This window comes from Emydura macquarii, unplaced genomic scaffold, assembly GCF_026122565.2.
Source record: "Emydura macquarii macquarii isolate MOO-44397 ecotype Brisbane River unplaced genomic scaffold, CSIRO-AGI_Emac_v2 contig_212, whole genome shotgun sequence".
In the NCBI taxonomy this organism is placed as follows: Eukaryota; Metazoa; Chordata; order Testudines; family Chelidae; genus Emydura; species Emydura macquarii.
This window is the reverse complement of record NW_027130349.1, coordinates 3,086,244-3,106,963: the sequence shown is the minus strand read 5'-3', so window position 1 is coordinate 3,106,963 and position 20,720 is coordinate 3,086,244. Positions and strand designations below refer to the sequence as shown.

Sequence of the window (20,720 nt, the reverse complement as noted above, 5' to 3'; positions counted from 1 at the left end):
CACAGTCGTAGGCAATAAGAAGGAACAGAAGGATGGTTGGGCTTTATGCCCTCAGATGGAGGAGATAAGGGAGAAGGAGGATGCATGAAGTTCATCAGATGCAAGCATGGCCCAAGACACTGCTGGCCAAAAAAATCTGATCTTATGTGCACGTACACCAAGAATGGAATCCATGTGGCTAATCACTCAGAGAAAAACTGCTCAGTTGCACGTCAGTTTCATTTTGGGGAGGTGTGAAATTGGGACCATGGGTCTCCAATGATAAACAATAGAGGACTTTTAATAAGGTCCACATTTTTACAAGAATCATACCCCACTTTTATGGCTCCCCCCCTTTTTTTTTTTTTTTTTTTGCTTTAGCCAAAGTGGAGTTCAACAGCTGGGTCAAGCTCTGGAATTTTGCCATAAAAAGAAATACTAGTCCAAGAGTATATAAGGTTCTTGGTCAACTGCTGGGGCAAGAATGTAATGCAGTGTATCACTGTAAAGTTTATATTACCAACTCTCCAATAAATATAAAAGTAAACCAGTGTGCTGGAAGACTGCAAGGTATCTAACCTTAAAATTAAAAAAATAAAATAAAATAAAAAAAAAGTCACATCATGATTACAATCTTATCACCTCATAGCCCTTGACGTGACTTCCAAACTGGTTTAGTAATTGCTCTTTAGAGGGCACCACTGATAAAAATTATGCTTTAAACTTTCTAGAAGTGGCTGTGAATCCCCATTATCAAGTAGTTTAATCTGTGTAACTCACTCATCTAATGGTTCCAGAGACACTGACTACAAAAAAAAACCATGCCAAAATTGAAACAAAGGCAGTTATCACAATGACATGAAACAAGACGGCTGTTACCTAGAAGTTGTGTGTGTGGTTTTTTTAGTCAGTATTTTTGTTGTGTTATTACATTTTAAATTTATTAAACCCGAGTCTAAAAAAAGTAGACAGCTGCTATTTCCACTTTCATAAACTGTTACAATGGCACATTAAACTGAGCGGAGAAAAGATTAAGTTTAAACACCATCCCACTATATAACATTTAAATTTTCTTCACTTAAATTCACTGGACCACTATATTGCCTCTTTAAAGAGCAGTTACTTACCTCGTAACTGTTCTTTGAGATGTGTTGCTCATGTCCATTCTCAATTTAGGTGTGTGTGCACGCCACGTGCACCGGTGCTAGAAATTTTTTCCCCCCTCAGTGGTACCCATTGGGGTGGACTCTAGTACCCCCTGCATCAGCATGCACATGCACCCGTTGAGGGTATACAGGCACCTCTCCTCGCTGGAGTTATACGGCTTAGGACAGAATACCAGCAGGAATATGTCCTGATTAAGGTGGAAATGAGAGATCAGCTTCGGTAAAAAGGCCGGGTGTGGGCATAACTAGACCTTCTTCTTATAAAACACAGTGTATGCAGGCTCTGATATTAATGCCCTGATCTCTGACACCCATCTCGCAGATGTAATAGCCACCAGGAAAGCAACCTTCCAAGAATGGTGCATAAGAGAACACAAGGCTAGGTGTTCAAAGGGAAGCCTGGTAAGCCTAGAAAGGACCAAATTCAGATCCCACTGGGGAGAGGGATCGTGCGTTGGGGGAAAGAGTCTTTCCAAGCCCTTCAGAAATCTGGATGTCATTTCGTGGAAGAAAATTGTCCTACCCTCCACCATAGGGCGGAAAGCGGATATAGCCGCTAAATGGACCTTAATAGATGAGAAGGCCAAACCTCCCTTGCTTTAAGTGCAGCAAGTAGTCCAAGATTGTACGGAGTGATGCCTCCATTGGGGAAATGCCCCACTCAGCCACCCAACAGGTAAAGCGTTTCCACTTTGCCCAGTAAACCAATCTGGTGGACGGGTTTCTGCTCTCTAAAAGGATCTGTTGGACTTAGTAGAAAGAAGCAAGCCTGCTCAACCCCAGTCCTGCAGCATCCATGCCGTCAGGTGCAGGGAGGCCAGCTCCGGATGGAGTAGGCAACCTCGATCTTGGGAAACAGGTCCGAACGTAATGGAAGCGTCCAGTGCCTCGGCCCTGCCAATTCGAGTAGCATCCTGAACCAATGCTGTCAGGGCCATGCCAACACCACTAAGATGATCCGTGCTTTGTTCCTCTTCACCTTTAGAAGGACCCTGTGAAATAAAGGTATTGGTGGAAAGGCATACATTGACCAAGAGGGGACAAAGGCATCGTTCAGAGAGCCCTCGCTGAGCCCTTGGTGGAAGCAGAACTGACTGCATTTTCTGTTGTCTCTGGTAGCAAAGAGGTCCACTTGGTTGCCCCACCTCTGGAAGAGGCGAGCGACCACCTCCGGGTGGAGGGACCACTCATGGTGAGAGCAGAAAGAACTGCTGAGGCGGTCCGCTAAAGAGTTGCTGATTCCAGAGAGATGCACCATCTACAGGTGAATGTCGTGGCTGATGCAAAAATCCCATAGACATATTGCTTTCTGACACAGGGCTGGGGACCGGACCACACCCTGCCTGTTGATGTGGTATACGGAAGCTGTACTGTCCATGAGTACTTGTATGACCCTGTTGGAGAGCTGTGATAGGAAAACTGAGCAGGCTAAGCCAATTGCCCTGAGCTCCCGGACGTTGATGTGTAACGCCAGTTCCTTTGCAGACCACGTGCCCTGGGTGCTCAGGGGACCTAAGTGAGACCCCTCAGTCTAAGTCCAAGACATCGGAGATCAGAGATATCGACAGCTAGGGTGCCTCAAAGGGTATTCCTGAGAGTACTTGGTGCGACTCCGTCCACCACCTCAGAGAGATAAGTATTTGTGGAGGGGATGGCAAGTATCCTGAAGGGGCCTGAGGTGAAAATCCAGCATGCTGAACTACGTACATGCAGGCTGCCATGTGGCCTAGGAGGCAGAGGCATACTTTCACTGTGGTGAGAGGATGGGCTGAAATACAGGCTATAAACTCTGACATTGCCCGGAACCTGTCCTCTGGAAGGAATGCTCTGGCCTTGGTAGAGTCTGTACTGGGACTAACGTTGATTTCTGTTCATTTATTAGTAGGCCCAGTGCCTGACAAGTGCTCCAAATAGTCGCGATGCTGGCCTGGACCTGAGACCTTGACCTGCCCTTGATGAGCCAATTGCCTGGGTAGGAAAACAATTGTACCACTCTCCTCCGGAGGTAGGCCACCACCACCGACATGCATTTGGTGAAGACCCTGGATGAGGCTGAGAGGCTGAATGGAAGCACCGTGAATTGATTGTGATGATCCCCCACCACAAACCGCAGGAATCTTCTGTGACCCAGAAAGATTGAAATGTAAAAATAGAGGTCCTTTAAATCGAGGGTGGCATACCAGTCACCAGGAACCAGTGAAGGAATGATGGCGGCTAGGGAAACCATACTGAACTTTAACCTTCTGAGGTACTTGTTGAGGCGTCTTAAGTCCAATATAGGCCTCAGATCTCCCTTCGCTTTTGGAATCAGGAAGTACAGAGAGTAAAACCCTCATCCTCTTAAGTCCTGAGGAACTTCTTCCACTGCACCCACCTGCAAGAGTGCTTGCACCTCTTGCATGAGAAGTTGCTCGTGAGAGGGGTCCCCGAAGAGGGACAGGGAAGGAGGGTGGGAAGGCAGGAGTGAGGTAAACTGGAGGGTATAGCTGGTGGCCACCATGTTGAACACTCAATGGTCCAAAGTTATGGTAGCCCAGGCTGGGAAAAAAGGGTTAAACAAGAAGAGAATAGCAGGGAGTTTGGATCCATGGTTGAAACTGGTAGGTTGCCCTCAGGCGCATGTTCAAAAGGTCTGCTTTCCGCCCTGATTATGGCGGCTGGAGTTCGGTTGGGGGGCAACAGATGATGAGCGGCTCTGGTATCTCTTATAACCCTTACTCTTTTTCCTGTAGGAGTCATTATGGGAATGGCCTCCGAACCACAGCTGACGCTTAGGCTGGAAGTGCCTCCTAGATGAAGGCGGGGTGTACAGGCCAAGGGACTTCAGGGCTGCCCTCGAGTCCTTCATGCCATGCAGCCTAGAGTCAGTTTAGCAAATACAGCCGCACCGTCAAAGGGGAGGTCCTGGATTGACTGTTGGACTTCTGACAGAAGGGCCGAGGAATGCAACCATGATGCCCTTCTCATCGTCAACACCAATGCCATGGTTCTGGCTGCAGAGTCCACTGCATCGGAGGCTGCTTGCAGGGATGCCCTGGCTACTGTCCTCCCTTCCTCCAAGATGGCCTCAAATTCCTGCCTACAGGAGCGCGACAATGAGTCCACGATTTTTTTCTAGCAACTGCCAGATATTGAAGTGGTACCTGCCTAGCAGTGCCTGCTGGTTCACTACCCCTAGCTGTATGCTAGCAGTGGAATAAATTTTCCATTTGAAGAAGTCCAACCTTTTTGCCTCTATTTTTAGGCGGAGAGCTCACTTTACCCTGCTTGTCTCTTTCGTTGGCAGCCGTGACCAATAGCAATCCTGGAGTCGGGTGGGTGTACAAGTACTCAAACCCCTTTGCCAGTACATAACACTTCCTTTCTGCCCTCTTTGATGTAGGGGGTAAGGAGGCCGGGGTCTGCCACAGTGCTTTGGCTAGTTTGACTACTTCTTCGTGTACAGGGAGGGCCATTCTACTGGGTGCTGCCGATGCCAGGATCCCAAACAGGTCATCCATGGGCTCATCCAGCTCCTCTATTTTGAGGCCCAGATTGGATGCCATCCTTTTTACAAGGTCCTGTTGGCACCTGAAGTCATCTAGTGGTGTTGCTAATGAAGGGCCTGCCACAGCCTCATCCACTGAGAAAGAGGAAGAGGTTAGTAGTTGGGGTGGGGGAGGGGCTGTTGTGCTGGTTAGGGTAGTGTCCCCCGGACTTGAGGTAGGTGACGCTCCCTGGTCAGATTCCGAGTCCAGGGGAGGTGCCAAGCTCTGGGGGATCTGGAACCAGTCTGTGGGAACAGAGGGGGAAACCCCCACTAGTAAGGCCATGGCTCTGGCCACTGTCCTTGCAGCCATGCACCCATTAGTGGCACTGTCAGGAAGCCCGGTGTCAGGGCAGGGGTCTGCCTCATCTGAACCATTTCCTCACTTTCCAAGGAAGAGGCACCGCTATCCGACGGCCAAGGCAGTGCTGACTCTGAATATCTCTTGGCGCCGCATGGGGAGTTGTGGTGTTCTGATGCTGGCGAATGGCACGGAGATCCCAAGCGTAGGACGTAATGGGACCGGCTCTTTTCCTTAGGTTTTTTGTAAGGACTGGCAGAGGAAGGTCAAGATCCCGGGGAAGCACACCAGGGTTCCGGTGACCTGCGTTGTTCCAAGGTCTGATACCAATGCTCCAATGTTCAGTGCTGGCCTTCTGGGGACCAGCGGCAGGAGGACAGTCTATCACTGCCTTGGCTCTGAGAGAATGATCTCCTATTTGGGGACTGGCTGCACCCCAGTGAACAGTGCCTGGGAGACAGGGACTGTTGGGCGGACCTGTCAGTCGGCTTGCCCCTTGACATGGTACCCGCCAGTGCCAGCACCGACTCTCGGCATGGTCTGCTGTCTCTCAGTGTTGGCGGTACCAGCATTGCCAGGAGGTCTTTCATTGCTTGAAAAGCCTCCAGAGTCAATGGCACCACCAGGTGATGAGGGCCCTTTCCACTCCCCAGAGTCTGCGGGTGGGCCTGGTGCCAGGGTCAAAGTTCGCAGCGGTGAGTGACCCTTTGGAGATGGAGGGGATTGGTGGCCCTATGCGGGTCTCGCCTGGTCTCCTGTGACCTTATTCGTTTTGTCTACCGGTGAGCGCCCTCACTCAGTTCACATCTTTTGACGTCTTTTTCGGTACCAGAGATGGTAACTGGTGCCAAGAGGATGAAAAGGGTGCTGGAGGGGCACTGTGTGCCAAGTCTACTGTGCTCAATACCGAGTCCAATCTACCCAGCTCCAACACTGGCCTGCGTGCCGACTCCATAAGGATGGTCTTAAGCTGAATGTCCCGGTCCTTTTTCGTCCGTGGGCAAAAACTTTTGCAGATCTTGCACCTCTCATGGATGTGAGCTTCCCCTAGGCACATCAGGCAACTTTGATGCAGGTCACTCCTTGGCATAGGCTTCTTACATGAAGTGCAGAGTTTAAAACCCGGAGAACAGGGCATGCCCCGACACTGGGACTCTAACTACTACAAAACTATAACTAATTACAATTAATAGTAACTATATACACGAGAAAGAAGTACAAAACACTGAGTTTCGAGAAAGACTTGCAAAGCAAGAGACATTCCAGCACCGTCACTGGAGGTAAGAAGGAACTGAGAGGCAAGGGGGCCGGCAGCACTTATATGCAGGTGTATGTGTGTGCTGCTGCAGGGGGTACCACTGAAGGAAAAAAAATTCTGGCACCGGCGTATGTGGTGCGCACACACACCTAAACTGGGAATGGACACGAGCAAACACTTGAAGCACTTGGAAACAGCAACTGCATAGATTAGAAAAAAATCTCTCAGACTTCACCAGATGAGGAAAATGAGAGGAGTACAAATATTTCTTTAAAGCTCTCATGACTTTATCAATAGTCTGATCACGAGACATGCCAAAAAGAGTCCCACATCCACCTCATTTGGGTGTTCTATACTTCTTAGGATCAGAGCCTAAGGAAGGTTCCAAACAGGGCTAGAAACAGTTTTGCAGACCGGTACGAATGCTTTCAGGGTTAAACTTTTCCAAACACTGTTCCTGGACAAACATTAGGAGAAAAGTTTTCAGTTCTTGTCTGATGAATCACATCTCTGATATTGCTTTTGCCCCTTCATGATGCCTTAGTTTTCCCCCACCCTGTACACAAGGCATTATGCCTTGTTCTGATAAGGAAAGCTATGTCAGGCAGGCTAAACTTTTTATTTTCTGTTTTTCTTTCTTCACACTTTAGCATGGTCTTCTCTCTCTCTCTCCAGGTGCCTTTAGTATTATAAAACTGTGGTGACCCTTACTAAGGTTATAGGCTGTATTGCATTAGCAGAGGGAGAAAAAAGTGTCACTACCATAAATTGCATGCTCAGAAGAAACCTATGCTTCAAAATGGACTGTATGTGCTATAAAAAGGGAAGTACAGCTACATAATTTGAAGATTTTTTTTAACCAAAAAAAAGATAAAAGCAAAGTTTAAATAGCTTAACTGCATAATTGTTCCAGGGATTTAATTATTGTTACTGTACTAGATGAACAGTAGGTGTGAAGTGTGATGCTTTCGAGCAGTCGTGATAAGACAGTAATCAGGAGACAGGAAATACAGTAATTTATGGAGGGAACTTTCTCTTTCTTGAAGCAGAAGCAATAAATTCACTTGTGCAGTGAATGTACATTTACAGAACATATGAAACACCCCACTAGTACCTGTGATTTAAAGAGGAGGGATACAACACCAACAATAAATGCTATACAGGAGTTTGCTTGAACATCCCAGCTCTGACAGTCTGTCTAGAGCTTGTCAAAACATTTTCATCTAGATGATTTACTGACAAAACTGCCCTTTTCGCAAAAAATCTTCTGCAAGAAAATTTCAGTTTTGCTGAAGAATTTTATTTTCCATTAGGAAAAAATCAAATGATGGCTCCCCCATTGCCTGCCTGGAAGGCTCCGGTCAATTTCACTTTCTGCCAGTGAATCTGACAGCTTTCCCAGAGGGCTGCCAGGCTGAGAGCTCAGGACTCTGACTCTTTGTCTCCTGGAGATCGTGGCTTGGGTGGACTGAGCGGCCCGAGTTCTTTGGTTTTCCCTTTCTGTGACAAAATTCATGTTTTTGATATTTTGTCCCAGTTCAGCACAAAAATTTTGCTGAACCTTTTTTTTTTTGGGGGGCAGAAAAGGGATTTCCATTCTTGGTCAGCTTTAATTATGAACATCATTTGTGTGCGTAGCTCCTTTTTTCTGATTTTGGGGTCAGATTTATTTCTTTAGCTGACAACTGGAGCATAGAATTAAAAACTCACCCACCTAAAACTCATCAAGAGTATGTTCAATGCTTGCTCTTTAAAAAGAAAAATACAAAAACCCCAAAAACCTACACACAACCCACCATGGACCTTTACTCCATCTACATCACATATCTTCTCTGTGGATGTGAAAATTCCCTTGCATTATTTAATGCTCATTATTTACCAGGATTCCCAACCCATTAGAGTATAATTGGGGATATAAGAGCAGATTTAGGATTCCACACATAATTGCAATTGTTTTAAAAATACATAATGTTCTAATAAGGTTTTAAGTTATTGCTATTAGACATAGTTTACAATCTTAACTGTGTTTTAAAACTGTGTTGTCTGGAATTACATGTTGACAGTGTGGGAAAGAGAATGTTGCTCAACTTTTTTTTTAAATTGTATGTAAATTTGTAACCATGTCATTAGATTTTTCATACAAGACATCACAAAAAATTAGTCCATATTAATGAACTTTATGCAAGGGTTAAGAACATCTGCCTTTATTTTAGGGGATAAACAAAGGGATTTACAAAGATGTGTCTTTAGTCTGAGGTGTATGGTAGGAGATGAAGAAAGATCAACCTTTCGGCTCTTATGTATTCAGAAATATTAAGCCCATTTTAAAGCAAAGGAGTGAAATGCAACATTTTGAGAATAGAGTCCCATAATGTATAAGTATAAAACTGAATCAATGAATGGCCAAATACATGCAACATAATCTTTAGAATTACCTGGAGTCAGGGTATTTAGTAAGTGTGGCCAAGCTGCTGGTGTACATGTGCCCACCCACATCAATATGAACTGGTGCGTTGGATTTTGTGAGTTGTGCTGGAGTGGGGATGCCTTGATTGTTCAACGGAGATGCAGGGGATCTAGTGATCAGAGGTCTTGACATATTTGGCCGACTGTCCTGTAAAGAGACAGACATGAGTCAGGAATTTTCTTAAGGGCTTCCCCAAAGCCACAGATGAGCAGCGAATAGACACCTATCATTAATCTTATCTTCAACCTGCAACTTTAATTATATTACATCAGAGACTGATATTAGGTTTATTTTTTTTTAAAAAAAACTTTCAACTTTTAAACTTAACTATGGTTATAGTGAATGAAGTTAAATAAAGTGTAATTATAAAACCCACAAAAGAAACAAGAAGCCATTTACAAGGTTGAATAAAACAGGCTATTTCCAAATACTATTCTTTATAAAATTATTCCATATAAAATAGGAATGCTTATTCATTTAAGAGCTGTAAAGTCACTAACAAATACTAATCGTTTTTAAAAAAAAAAAAGTCAGAAAGGATAAAAACAATACACACTTTTTTAAATTAAAAAGCACACAGGAGTTTGGGTTTCTCCCCAAATTCCCCTAATTGCTATGCAGTTAGGACGGATAAATACAAACCCTCAGCTCTTCCATTCTGCAAACTCTTCTCTTGAATTTCCAATCCACATATCATGAAAACAAAAGAGGAAACACCTGGACTAGCCAACTGTTCATGTACTATAAAACAATGGGCACCGACAGCCTTTGAGAAAGACATTTTCCATTAACAATTATACATATGGTGACAAGTGCCCCTGTGTGGCTCAAGCAGACTGCTGTTCTGAGCAGCTTCCCAATTCAAAGCAAGCTCCGAAAGTAGAACAGAAACAGATGCTGATGAAACAAACTTTTAGTCACACAGGAATACACGTAGTGCAACCGGTGCATGAAATAGGGTGGGGCAGTGTGAAGTGCTTTGCAGAAGCCAGTAAGGCAGGCTATTTTCAGATCTCTGGGATTCAAACAGAAACTCGGTCTAAAGATTTGTTTTGAGAAAATTTCACTTCCTATCTACAAGAAGGATACATATTTAGTGGCATCCTAACAATACATGCTGAGAAGTGGGAATTACTGAATTTTTAGTTTTAAAAAAAATATAAGCAAAGCAGTGAGAAATCAAAACACATGCTTTGTTCATTTGGCAAGTCATTTAGTTGCAAAGGAACGAATTCTTAGTACAGCACTATGATATTAAGTCTGAGAGGTGGGGAGAGAAAACAGCTGTGTACAAGAATTACGGGGTAGTCAAATTAGTGAGGTTCTTCTGTGTCTAAAATATTATTTATAATTTTTACTTTGCTCTTGAAGACTCAAACTATAAAGGCAGCATGAGGAAGGTACTTGTCTAACAAATGATTTAGTGGCCACTGTTTCACAGTAAATTCAAACAATATTTAACACAAGGCATCTATAAACTATAAGATATTTAAAACAACCAATTTTCTCTTTCATACACAAAAGTGAAATTGGGTCAAACAAAAACAAGAGCGAAGGGGATAGAGTAAAAAGTCTGGTTAATTTTCACTCATAAAATACTACCTTAACATATACATTTGCAGAATATTAATCTTAAGAACTAGAATTTCTTGAGGACCTTCTTGAGGCACAACTAAGACAAGTTCAGACAAGATACTAGATACACACGCTACACAAAACCTTGGCATCTATTATAAATGTGGTGTGGCATAATCACCATCCCAAGATGCTACAGATCTGCACAATGAGACTGGGTTAAAAGTACTAATAAAGAGAAAAGCTGCAGGAAAGGAAAGTAGCTGGAGAAGTGACAGGGAAAGGAAGCATGCAAAAATGACACAAACTGGAAATAAATGTGTAATTAATAGCTTGATTGATAATTAACAGGAGTGAAGAAAAGCATATTAATTAAGCGCTTTAAAAATTAACTAGGAAAAGTTGATTAAAACTAAAAACGAAGTCTATGAGGTTTATGAAATGCACCATATTACCTTCCTTTCTAGTATCTTTTTGTCCAACAAAACATGCTTACTTCCCTGTTACAATTTAGCACACTGCAACTCCATGGAGTTTGAAATAGTTTTTCAATTGGACATATCCTACTGTATATCCTGCCTCAGGGTTCTCAGGAGAAAACGAACAGATTGGCAGGGTTAATAATGTAGTTAGACTGGGACCTCATTCAGCATAACTGTGATAGTGCAAGGTGCATAAATTGGTTTAAAAAACGTACAGCGTAACAGACCATTGCAAGGATGGTAGGTTACAACGTGGAATGACCGCAGATTTTAGTTAAGTCACAAGAGAATGAAAGTGGTTTCCACATGTAAGCTAGAACCAACTAAGCGATCATTCACAAATAGTATTTACCTTAAAATTCCATGAAATAAAGACGTTTTCCTACAAAACTTTTGCTATCCTGTTGAACTCTACAGCATTCTTCCTTTAAGCCACCTGAATCTGTTGTTCCTGAAGAATGTCCATATACTTAATATTTAGTTGTTAATAGAACAATGTTGAACTTACTCCAGTCATCTCATTGGACACATCTAGTTAGCTACAGTTTTGAGGCCACTCTGAAAGAGGACAATATTACTCGATTTATGGCACTGCCTAGAGAACTTAACTCAGGATGGGTTCCCATTGTGCTAGATGCCACAAGAAACTGGTTTTAAGCTTAACAGGTACAACCCTACAGCATAACAAGATTAACAGTTATATTGCTCAGAATTAAAAGGGTAATCGATGCTTGCCATGGGAGAGATGAAGATGTAGATTTGATGACCAAGGCCACGTCTACACTGCCGAGTGAAGTTGACTTACTTTAAATCGACTTTCAGCAGCCAATTTTTAGAAATCGCAGCAGCGTGTATACACTACGCTGTTTGCACAGGTCTCCTGCATTTACACTGAGCACTCTTATTTCGAATTGCAAAGCACTGCAATGTGGGTAGCTATCCCACAGTGCAACTAGCCATGGTGGCTGTTGGGACGAGTGTCATCATCCCATGATGCAACACTGTTTCCCCCTCCTTTCTCCTCGCCCCCCCCCCCAACCAAACAGGAGAAGTATTTTTGCACTTTTTTTTTTTTTTTTTTTTTTTTACTCCCCACGCTTGCCATTGCTGCAGAGACATGCAGCGAGCTCAACTCTGCGCTATTATTGTGAGCGTTACAAATACATCGCGGCTTATCATTGAGTATTTTTGAAGTAGAGCAAGAAGCTGAAGCACAGACAACAGCGATGCCACCAAGGCTGCCCTGCTACAAGCCATAGAGCAGAACAATTCCCGATTGCTGCAGGCTGTAAAGAATCATCTGCAGTCCGTGGAGCACCGGTTCTGGTCCAGGGAAACAAGCACAGACTGGTGGGACCGCATCCTTATGCAGCTGTGGTATGATGATCAGTGGCCGCAAAACTTTCATATGCGAAAGACAACTTTCCTGGAACTGTGCTCGGAGCTGGCACTGTCCCTGAAGCGCATGAATACTTGCTTGAGACAAGCTCTGATGGTGGAGAAGAGTCGCCATCGCTCTGTGGAAGCTGGCAACCCCCGACTGTTACCACTCGGTTGGGAATCAATTCGGAGTCGGTAAATCTCCAGTGGGCACCGCCGTGATTCAAGTATGCAGGGCCATCATTAGACTTTTTCTACAAAGGATAGTGACTTTGGGAAATGTGCAGGACATAGTGGAGGGATTTGCCATGATGGGGTTCCCAAATTGCAGGGGGGAGGGCATTGATGGGACGCACATCCCTATCTTAGTGCCTGCCCACCTAGCAACCGAGTACATAAACTGCAAGGGGTACTTTTCCATGGTCCTGCAGGGGCTTGTGGATCACAGGGGTCATTTCACCAACACCTGTGTGGGGTGGTCTGGGAAGGTGCATGACGTCAGGGCTGTTCTCTAATATGCAGGCAGGCACTTTTTTCCCAGATCAAAAAATTCGTACACCAGTCACCTTGACAGCGACAAGGAGTGTTTTAATAACAGGTTAAGTAGTTGCAGAATGGTTGTAGAATGTGCCGTTGGGCGTTTAAAGGGTAGATGGAGGAGTCTCCTCACTAGGCTGGACATGACTGAGAAGAACCTCTCTTCCGCGATATCTGCGTGCTGTGTTCTTCATAATGTGTATGAAGCGAAGGGTGAGAGGTTTCCCCAGGGTTGGGCTGTGGAGGCAGAAAGACTGGCCGCCAATTATGAGCAGCCAGATGCCAGCACTACACTGAGAGCAAACCGCAGAGTGCTTTGCATTAGGGAAGCTTTGAAAACCAGGTTCTGCAATGAGATGCAGGACAGATTTCTGTTCCTGTATGTTTGCCTTTGGCGAAACCATCCCCCCTCCCCCCCAATCGATATCTGTACCCGCCAAATCCCTCCAGAACAAGATATGATTTAATAAAGAAACGTGTTGAAATGATGCTTAACTTTATTTCTTAACATTCAAGTCATGGGGGAAGGGGGGAGTATTCATTCACTGTCTCAAGGGGTAGGGTGGTAGCTTGCTGGCCAGCTGTCTGCGTGGCCGCCGCTGCTTTCTGCTCACCTCCACTGGAGTGGAGGCGAGCATGTACTGCAGCCTGGCCAGTCTCCTCAGAGACCAGCTGGGGAGGGGGCAGGCATCAAAGCCCTCGGTCGAGGAGCATTATGGAGGGGCTGCAGCGTGACTTTGTCCTTCCTCCACTCCTCCTGAAGCTCCACAAGCCTCCGCAGCATGTCTGCCTGGTCCTGAATGATTCGTCTTGCGTCTCTCGCGTGGTACTGCCATCATGCTCCATCATTTTTCTTCGAGTCTCCCTGTCCATGTCCATATTCTGGGACAAGGCGAGCTGCCACACTCTTTGTTTTGCCTCTGTGGCCGCTGAGGCGTTCATGAGCTTGCAAAACATATCTCTTGGTTTTTTTGCCCCCTTTTTCTAATCTGCAATAGTCTTTCTTGAGAGTGGGGCCAAGGCCGAGGTGTTTACAGAATAATTAAAAAAAAAAACAAAAAAAAAAAACAAGATAGGCCTGTTAGCAGAGTGAAGAAAATGCTACAGCTGCAATAATGTAGACAATGATCCCCATGCAGTGCACAGGGCAAACACAGAGCCTCCTGCCATTCCTGAGGTCCCAGAAGGGTCTGCTCGCTGTGCCCTTGCAGAGAGGATCTGAGGACAGCGTGGTGGGGGGGTAGGGGAGGGGGAGGCGTCTCTGCTGGTATTTTAAACCCTCACAGAGGAACTACGGAGAGTGTGTGTTTGGGGGGTGGGCGGAGGGGGAGTCTCTGCTTAAAACACAGATGTGCTGGACGCAGCGGGGTACCAGCAGTGTTCCGCCATGATGCAGGCTCCCTTGATTGCAGCAAAGTATCCTAATGTGGAGGGAGGAACAAGGCAGCCCTCCCCTGAAAACTTTTGCGAAGGATAACAGATGACGTACATGAAAGTTTCTGTGAGATATCAAATGATAAATGTAGCATTTCTCATCACATAAACAAACTGTCCCCTGGGTAACCCCCAGTACTGTCACCGAAACGCCTGAAATCCCCTTCGTGGGCCCCCCCAATGTAAAAGGACAGAACTGCTAAGACGACAAAAACCTCACCAGATGTGCCTTCCATGGGATCATTAGTGCTGTCTTGTGTGCTGCTGGACTGCTCTGGGGTCAGGAATATATCCTGACTTTCAGGGAGAACGGACAGCACACTCTCATGCGCCCTGCTCTCCTTAGCCTCCTCCTCGTCCACGGAGTCTTCTTCATTGTCCATGGACTGTGACCTAGTGGCGATATTGATGCTGCGGGGCGGCACCGTGGTGGGATCGCCACCAAGAATTGCATGCACGTCATCATAAAAGCAGCATGTTTTGGACAAGGAGCCAGAATGGCTGTTAGCTTCCCTGGCTTTCTGATACAACTGACACAGCTCCTTGATCTTCACGCGGCACTGCTGACCGTCTCTCTTGTGTCCCTTCTCCAGCATGCCCTGGGATATCTTCCCATAACTGTCCAGATTGCTTTTGCTGGTTCTAAGTTGAGCCAGAACGGACTCCTCGCCCCACAGCCTGATGAGATCTAAGACTTCTGGTCGACTCCACGCTGGAGCACGTTTGGGCTTTGCAGTAGCCATGCGGAGAACAGTGACAAAGCTCTCTCCACGCTGTCAGCACAGGAAATGAAAATTCAAATCTTCCCAGGGCTTGAGGGGAGGGGACATTTCCTGGTAGCGTGACCACAGAGCAGCACAGCGCGATTGTCCAGAGCGGTCAAAACGGGGCATTGTGGGATACCTAAATTCGATTTAAATGAAGTTGTGTCTACACTGACAATCAAATTAACAAATTCGATTTAGGCGCTACGCCACTTGCAGAAGTGGTCTTATTAGGTTGATTTTCGAGGCGACTTAATTCGAATTAACAGTGATGCTAGTATAGATGCAGATGTACGTAGGTCGACGTAAGTGACTTTACGTCGACCTATGTCGCCAGTGTAGACCAGGCCCAAGTGACCAACCCCCTATAATTGCCCAAGAAATACATTACTTGTACTGGGTTAGTGTGAATAAGGAAATGAACAATAATGAAGGGCAGATAGGTTGAGGAGAAAAATGTTCATAGCCAGAAATTATTAATAAAAAGGGAACCATTACTGATCAAACAAGAGGTTTAATTTGGCATTTGTTCGTATCCTGTGTACAATTACAATTCCCATTGTCTAAACTGCTTACAAAGACCATTCCCTTTAAAAAAACCAAAAAGCCCCTTATAACAAGGGGGGAGAAAACGAGCAGGTAGTAGAAAGGATCCAAGAACAGAGCCTGCTCCACTTTTGTAGTCTCATGTGGCCATTCTGTACACAAGGTGGGCTCATGGATGGAACTGAGACTGTTTTTAGACTGGTGATATATGGACATTGTTCTTGAAGCAGACAACAACAATTTGGTTTATAAAACACTGAGTCCGTGCATTACAGGGAGTACTGTTAAGCACAGCTATGGCCATCCATAGACAGCAGCTCCCATAGTTTTTTTTTAATCCTCATCTTTTACTTTATTCTTGTTCCTTACTGATTTTTCAGTCATGTTCCAATTTTAAAAGCCAATGCATATTTCAATTATTTTGATTCACTGAAATCTTGTTCAACATGCCTATTTAAGATGCTTGTGAATTACTGACCAGCAGCACAGTTCTTGAAGGGATTTGATTCCAGGCACTTTTCAAACAGTGACTTCGGATCCTAAATCCAGAAAACACTTTTTAACTGATATGGGGACCAACAACACTACAAAGCCTCGAATGATACGCAGATCAATTTTTTATAATTCAGTGAATTTAAAAAAAATTGAAGTTGATAAAGGCTAAATTAAAGGCTGTGATTGAGAACACGGAAATTAAAAACCTTTCAAGCAAACAGTTAAGAGTTTCTCTGCTTCCTTGAAATTTACAGGAGTCTTTTCAACAAAGGACACTGGGTGGTCCAAGAGCTCCACTAAAAATGCTTAGGCCTGCCCTTCTTTCTGCTCCTCTGAGCACACTCCTGTCTGCCTGTTTAACAACAGCACAGAAGGTGAGGCCTTCCAACTTCTACTTTCCTCCCCTGGGACTTGCAGAAGTCCTTGGCAGTGAAAAGTCTCTTCCCCAGGCAGGATTCTGAGAAGTATACTGAAGGCAGTCCTTGACTCCCTCTTTCTCTTCCAATTTTTGCTGCTTACTGACTCCAGGGGTTTTAAGAAAGAGGTTTTCCTGTCTCAGATTCAGAAGCAGCAGCAGCCCTCTTTCAGGGATTGGGGATGAGTGAAGTGAGATTCCCATCAGTGAAATACATAGGAGTGATGTCAACATGCTGGTACATGACAGAGGCAATGCAATTGTCATCAACAAAACAGGGAAATACTACACACAAAAAAGACTGCCAAATGCACAAAGCTAAACCAATTGAAAGGCACTGATTCCTCATTGTCCGCTGTAATATCCAGACTTGAAGCATCATTTACAAGTTGACTGTAAATTCCTTTAAACAGGAAACTGGACTTATTTTACTCAAGTCAGAAACAAAAATATTATGCTTTCCCCTGTTAAATTCTAGTATAAACAGGCTGAGGTAATTCACTGAAGGACAGACATCTAGAGAGAAAATTCCAGCAGAACCACAGTAGAGATAGATTCACTGTCATTTTGAGTATGCTCAAACATAGCTATAGTCTAGGTCAGATTACACATGTTCCACATATTCTTTGTAAATCTTTATTTTCAGGTTCCTCTGACTTCCTTGAAAGTATCATTTGGCCTGTCATTTCTTATATTTGAGACCTATGGTTAATCCTGTATTGTTGTTAAAAACAATATAAAAAAGTTACCACTGTTTCTCCAAGCAGACCAGTCTCCTGTGGGAGAGGTCCACTTGCCAGTGGTGGGACAAGGACAGGGATGGACAGACAGATACAGTGTTAAGGCTCTCCCACCCTGAGGGCTGATTTGCACCAGCCCTAGGCTCAGTGAGGCTTAGAGCAGCTTTTCTAGTTTATGCCACTGATACAATGGATCCTATGTAATAAAGCTCTGCTCTGTCATACTCCTCTCTGCCCATTTGTTTCCCTATTTCAGGGCAATTCCCTGTTGGCTATTTGTGGCCAGATTCCTGACTTTTGCACCAACAAAGAAGTCAGATATTTCAGAATCTAGCCCAAAGTTTGTTTCCATCTGCCGTTTTTGTTTTCCTAACTGAAAGAAGCTTAATTTCAAAGTCTTCACATTTGCCATACACTTGATCCTCATTCAAAACAAGTGACTTGAACCCTCTGAAGAAATCTCATTTACAAACACAGCTGTGTTAGGAATCTGCACTAGACTGCACAACCAAGTCAGATTTTGCATGATCAGAGGCTATATGGCCAATCAATTTTTTTTAACCATTTTAGAGAAAGCAAAATTTAGATGCGCCAGGCACAAGGTGTCAGAGTAAAGGCCCACAAACCTGCTGTGCCTCTTCCAAGGATGTCTAAGTGGGGGAAGGAGTAGACACCTTTAATTTCAAATCATTTATTCCATTAAGATGCTTATCTCCACTCTTAGCTGGCTTCTACTGTACTGACCTACAACTGTGCTTTTGGAGAGACGGTGAGGATGTCTGATTTGCTTCCTTCCACACTACATATACATCACCTGATTCAATAGGTTTCAAGCAGTGTATACAAATGCATTCTAGTGACCTTAATTAAGCGGTTATCACCAGGTAGGTAAACGAAGATTCTGCCAGATATAGCAAGAGTCAACATTTGCCAAAAGATCTCTCATGCTAAATAGGGATATCACTGTATGAAACAGTTACTTTTTAACATACAGCACTTTAAAAGAGCCTCCAAGGAATATCACTTTCAGTACCAAAAGACAGATTCAATAGCAGCCTTATGGCCCTTCCCATAATATGGCCACAGTTGGTACAAGACACATTGCCTCTACAGCTCCTGCCACTAGGAACAGTTTTCCTGTAAGTTAAATTCATCTTTTTCAATTTGAAAAGATCTTTTCTTCCTTGCTGATTTTATAGGTCAAATAATAAAAAGTCAGAGACGTTACCTGTGTTTTATATGAAGGAAGATACACAAGAAGCTGTGCACCACATACTTTCGTGTTTCTGTTGATGATAGGATTGACAGTACTGCATGCCTGCTAAGATCAGTTTTTTGCACTGATGCCAACCAGTGCTGATCTGACTATCTTGGACCACTGATCCTTTGGTGTAGCAGGTGCAACTTGCAATTACTTTAACTGATGCTTCACCTACAAACAATAGGGCTGAATGTAGTCTTTGGTTTTTGGATGCTAGCATTACGTTGTCACTGCAGCATGACAATGCTATCCTAACAAGACAGTGGACAAAGATCTAAAACAATATTAAAGTATCTTTCATGTTCCTTCTAAGAATTCCCTTTTTCACTCTGTACATGGAAGAAAAAAATCCCTTCCATAGAAATGGTCACCTCTTAAAGCGGAAAAATTTTAAGGTTACTATCAAGGATTTAGATTGCTCTGATTTACCAAAGCCAGGTAGAGATGTCTGCCCTTAGCAGGAAGTTCCTATTCAATTTTTGTAATGTCTTCACAAGCAAGGGAATAACACTCTCTTTTATTGATTTAAAGGGGAAGAATTAAGCAAAGGCCTTTCTGACTTGTGTTTGTGCATCCTGAATTTCTAGAAAGATCACTAACCTCCTAAATATGGTGTCAAAATTGGAGTAAATACTGGTCAGGCTATTCTTGTACTGACCTTATTATCTTAGCCTGATCCGTCTCACCAGGAAGACTAACACACACCCAAAACCATAAAAGCTACTAATTTTCCCCCCTCCAAATTAAGATTCTCTCTCTTTGCTGGTATGTGAAGGAAGATGAATACCACTTTCAAAAGTCATGTCTGAAGAGGCATGCCCATTTAAAAAACCTAACCCTACAGAAAAGTCTTCTGAAGAGACAAGGTAGATGAGACAATATCTTTTACTGGACCAACTTCTGTTGGTAAAAGAGAAAGCTTTCACCGAGGGTTCTGTGTAGCTTGAAAGCTGGTCTGTTTCAAGAACACAAACTGGTCCAACAGAAGATATTACACCTCAATCACCACGTCTCTCTCATATCCTGGAACCAACACAGCTACAACAAAACTGCAAACCTCTTCTGAAGAATCAGTTAACTGTCAGTTTGAACAACAGGACTGATTTTTTTTTTTTTTTTAAACCCAGTTCAGTTCTTTAAGCAAAATAAAAATGTATACAAATCAACTTTACACAAGAGAATTTCTATTATAGTTTCTGGAGTACCTCCCCTTGGGAGTGTTCCAGAAGACTGTCTACCTCTTTACAAAGTGAAGCTAACACCCATTATAGAACTGCCGTAGGCACATTAGATGTTTGTTCTCCCCCTAGCACTTTCAGCCTCAGAAGTAGAAGGAACACTGCCAGTTACCATCTCTGCTGAGAAACCACGAGATATAATTTCACCCTGGGAAAACTGCTGAATGGAGATCTTCTGGTGTGGGACAGGCCTTGCCTGCACAATCCAATGGCTTTTTTGAATCAGAGCGTCCTGAGAACAGTGCTGATGAAAAACATAGCCTCTCCCTTACAATGAGCCAGGTTCCTGCTTCCCTCTGCACTGATATTTGTTTTATTAATTTGCCCAGCAGCAGAAAGAGATCATTCTAACTCCTCATCTATAGAATATGCATTTTTGGCAGCAGCAAACGGAACACGATCAACTTGAAGTCCAAACAATTTTTAAAAAAATGTTAAAGGAAGACTCAGGGACCACACCTGTCCCTGAATCACCCTGCTGGATCTTCTCTTTTTGTTTCTCAATCACTATCACTGAATGAACAACTCACTCAAGGCAGAAGAAAATTGGCTGTACAGGAGAAACAGTGAAACTTGCTATATAAAAAGTGCTGTCAAATGCAAAAACTGACCACACTGGGAAAAAAAACCATCAATGTTTCTTGTAATGATTGTTGGTAAAATCTTTTCAGACCAAAGTGCAATTTTAAGTAGATTGAGTCCCTTTAATAATCATGGGAATAAAAAAAAAAAAAAAAAAAAAAAAAAAAAAAAACCACATACAGAAAGACATTTCTAGCAACGATAATCCAATTGCAGAAAAACAAAGGAAAATGAATTGATCAGAAGTTCAGAAAGAAGATATTTATAGCATACATCGTTTGAAGAAAAGAAAAGAATGGTTACTTACCTTGTAACTGTTGTTCTTTGAGATGTGTTGCTCATGTCCATTCCCAATTTAGGTGTGTGTGCATGCCACATGCACCAGTGTCGGAAACTTTTTCCCCCTAGTGGTACCCGTACCAGTCGGTTCTATTGCCCTCTGCAGCGGCACGCACATGCGCCCATATATAGGTACTGCCATTTCCCCCTCCCTCTCGCTGGAACTCCGACTGAGGGGAAGGAGGATGGGTGTGGAATGGACATGAGCAACACGAGGTAAGTAACTGTTCTTTCT

At 43.9% G+C, this 20,720-nt stretch overlaps 1 protein-coding gene across 5 annotated transcripts in view; it reads right to left on the bottom strand.

The window, feature by feature from the left end:
* Window positions 1-20,720, bottom strand: part of KCTD1 (potassium channel tetramerization domain containing 1) — a 133,827-nt gene that overhangs the window by 46,719 nt on the left and 66,388 nt on the right. For 4 of the 5 annotated variants that reach the window (XM_067546371.1, XM_067546374.1, XM_067546354.1 and 1 more), the window contains exon 2: window positions 8,666-8,844. In XM_067546371.1, the coding sequence (XP_067402472.1) occupies window positions 8,666-8,829 (164 nt within the window). In that variant the 5' untranslated portion in view covers window positions 8,830-8,844. Of the gene's footprint in view, window positions 1-8,665; window positions 8,845-9,339; window positions 9,621-20,720 lie in introns of those variants that run through there. The other variant, XM_067546363.1, reaches the window with a different exon arrangement.